The 3,228-nt window shown below is 32.7% G+C and overlaps 1 protein-coding gene across 1 annotated transcript; it reads left to right on the forward strand.

Moving 5' to 3' along the window:
* Positions 1 to 453: 453 nt before the first annotated feature.
* On the forward strand, positions 454 to 873 carry LOC125877336 (uncharacterized). Its single transcript, XM_049558663.1, has one exon. It carries the CDS (start codon positions 454 to 456, stop codon positions 871 to 873), a length of 420 nt encoding a protein of 139 aa, XP_049414620.1.
* The last annotated feature ends 2,355 nt before the right edge of the window (positions 874 to 3,228 follow it).

A 3,228-nucleotide genomic window follows, 5' to 3' on the forward strand; every position in this document is an offset into this window, starting at 1 on the left:
GTTAAAGTTATTCTTGAGGAACTAAATGGTGACCATTTTACTTTACTAGTTGATGAATCTTTTGACATTTCACGTAAGGAGCAAATGACTATTGTATTACAGTATATTGATAGAATGAGATTTGTGATGGAGCGACTAATTGACATTGTTCATGTTCAAGATACCAGTGCATTATCCCTAAAGGTGGTAATTGTTAATTTACTTGCTCAACATTCTTTGAGTCTGTCAAGTGCGCGTGGACAATATTACGATAAGGTAAACAATATGCAAGGTGAGGTCCATGGCCTTAAGATGTTGATTAGGCAAGAAATTAGACCGGCTCATTCCATCTATTATTTTGCTCATCAACTTTAACTAACTCTTGCTGGAATCTCAAAAAAATGTTTTGAAGTGGGAAAACATGTGGTATTGGTCTCAAGTATTTTTAATGTATTGAGATCTTCTTTTAAGCGTATGGATGATTTACGAGATTCTCAAAAAGCAATAATTCAAGAGGCATTAGAGATGGGTGAACTTACAATCGTTAGGGGCTTGAATCAACAACTTGATCTTTCGAGAGCTTGTGATACTCGTTGGAGATCTCATTGTAAATCCTTTAACAATTTAATTCTTATGTTTGGGTCTATTCTTGAAGTTCTTGAATTACTTGCTCTTGATGCACGAAGTATAGATGAAAGAGCCAAGGCAATGGGACATCTTGAATCTTATCGAACATTTGAGGTTGCATTCATGTTGCATTTGATGAGAGATGTATTAACAATCACAAATGTGCTCAATAAATGCTTACAAAAAAATGAGCAAGATGTTGCAAACGCCATGCTACTTGTTGAAGTAGCAAAGAGAAGGTTTCAAGTTTTAAGGGATGATGAATGAAATTCTCTTATTGCTAAGGTATCTATATTTTGTACCAAACATGAAATTTTGATACCTAATTTTGAGGAGCTATATGTTAGCTCACTACTAAAAAAGACTGATAAAAGAGACCTAAAAATTGAGACCTCAAAAGTAGATCGCTAAAAAGAGACCTCATGAGGTCACTATTTGCATCTATAATTTTTTTTTTTAAAAATAAGAGACCTCATGAGGTCAATTATATATATATATACATACATACATCGCTTATTTTAAAATTTATTTTGGCTACTACTTTGCCTAAACCATGCAACCTCACAAGGCGCTATTTGTGAAAATAAAAAATAAACTTTAGAAACCTTCTGAGGTCTCCTTTTTTTAGTCAAATTTGGTTAATAATATTTTAAAATAAGAGACCTCATAAGGTCTCTTATTTTAAAATATTATTGCCCAAATTTGACGTCTCTTATTTTAAAATATTACTGACCAAATTTGACTAAAATAGGAAAAAAATTAAAATAAGAGGCACATCTCTTTTCCACGTTTTATATCACCTAAAAGGCCCTAACTCTTCTCTTTCTCCCGTTTCTTCATAGACTATTGTATAGCTTCAAAGACGGAATTGCATCTCTGTTGAGCCTCTGGCAACTCACTTACTCAATTTGAAGCTCTAGTTCCTACCGTCGATTTGTGGAAACTCTATCTGTCAATTTTTGAACAGGTAATTTTGTAGCTTTTAATTTTTTTAATTTGAAAAGTTGTGAGCATATGTAGCTAGTTAAGGTGTAATGCTTGTTGATATTCAATCAAACCTTTAGAATTAGCATTAATAATTGAATGTGACATAAGAAATATGTCAATGAGATTTTTCTTGTTTTTGAAAAAGATGTAGACGTCATATGTTGTTGTTTATTAAACATGACCAAATCAATTTCATGTACGGTTCTGCCTCTTTTCCTCTTTATGTTAATGCATTTTTTTAGTATATGATTCCTCTCTTAGGAATAGAAAAATAATATTAGTGACCAAATTGAATTAAAAGATGAATTTTAAGGAAAATCATAGGATATGCGTAATTATCTATTTTGCCAACTCAAGCAATCTAAAGGATTAACTAATATTCCACGAAAATAAAAATGTGAACAATTAACAATGAAAGAGGAAATTAAACTTTGTGAATGGGTTGATAACCTGCATGGTAGAGAAAAATATACCTAAAATGTTGTCCGGAGGTCGAGATACTTTTTCATCAATGATGTCTTGATTTGTACTCGTATGATGTGATTCAAAACAAAAAATAGAGTTGTATTTTTTTGGTTTGGCAGAGCATGATGGATCAAGTTGTGCGTATAAAGTTTGTTAAAACTCAAAACTTTGTTATATTATTGCTTTTGTTTGTGCTGGTAAGATACAAATTACCTTATATGTCCATTACCATAGGAAAGAAGATAACATACCTCTAGTGTTTAGAGGCGGATCCAAGATTTGAATTTTATGGGTTCACAACGACCTCAAGTTAATCTGTAGTTATAATTGAGTTCATAGTAAAAAAATGTAGTTATTAAGTAGATTCTTTAACATGTAACCAGACCTCTAGATCCGTCCTTGTCAGCTGTTAAAGTCAATACACAATGAATTACTAAGTTATGAAAATCACTAAAGGAACCAAATAATCATAATCAGCATTACTCACCGAGTATACTGGGGCAGCTGTTACAATACTCATTGGCTCTGGTGCATTGTTTGGAGAGAGAGCATATAGCGCAGCCTGAAACAGTTGTGTAGATCCTGTTCCAACTACAATGTGATAGTTTCTAGTCTGACCATTACCAACTAGATTGTGCAGTCTAGTTACTGCATTTGCAAAGTCTGGCTCTAGAAACCAGCAATGGTTCTTAGTATCCGAAAAATAACTAATGGATTGCCAACCTCATAAAACAAGTATTGTTTTGTCTCCCATGTCCTTCCAGCAGACCTTGTACATGGTCGGATCACCACTGCAGAGATTGTAACAAGACATTAAATCTTCTTCGTACTGTAATCATATTAATTACTAAAAAACAACTTCCTTTCATAAATGGACCATAAATTGCTTTTTCATTTATGAATATAGTATCCACCTTATATTGTCCGCAACGTCAAAAACATAAACCAAAATTTTCATTTCAGCAATCACATTTACATAAATTTTTCAACAATGCAACACAATGTACCAGTACAATCTAGACAATAGTCCATGCTGCAACATCATTTAATCTGCCTCGCCTAACCATCTAATCTGTATTAAATGATGTTGCAGCATGGATTATTGTCTAGATTGTACCACTTTTAATTAATGGTACATTGTGTTGCATTGTCGAAAACTTTATGTAAATG

Source organism: Solanum stenotomum, chromosome 9, assembly GCF_019186545.1.
Source record: "Solanum stenotomum isolate F172 chromosome 9, ASM1918654v1, whole genome shotgun sequence".
Classification (NCBI taxonomy): Eukaryota; Viridiplantae; Streptophyta; class Magnoliopsida; order Solanales; family Solanaceae; genus Solanum; species Solanum stenotomum.

What these genes read in the sequence shown, in the direction of transcription:
- LOC125877336 (XM_049558663.1), top strand. Translation starts at nt 454, where the DNA reads ATGGATGATTTACGAGATTCTCAAAAAGCAATAATTCAAGAGGCATTA.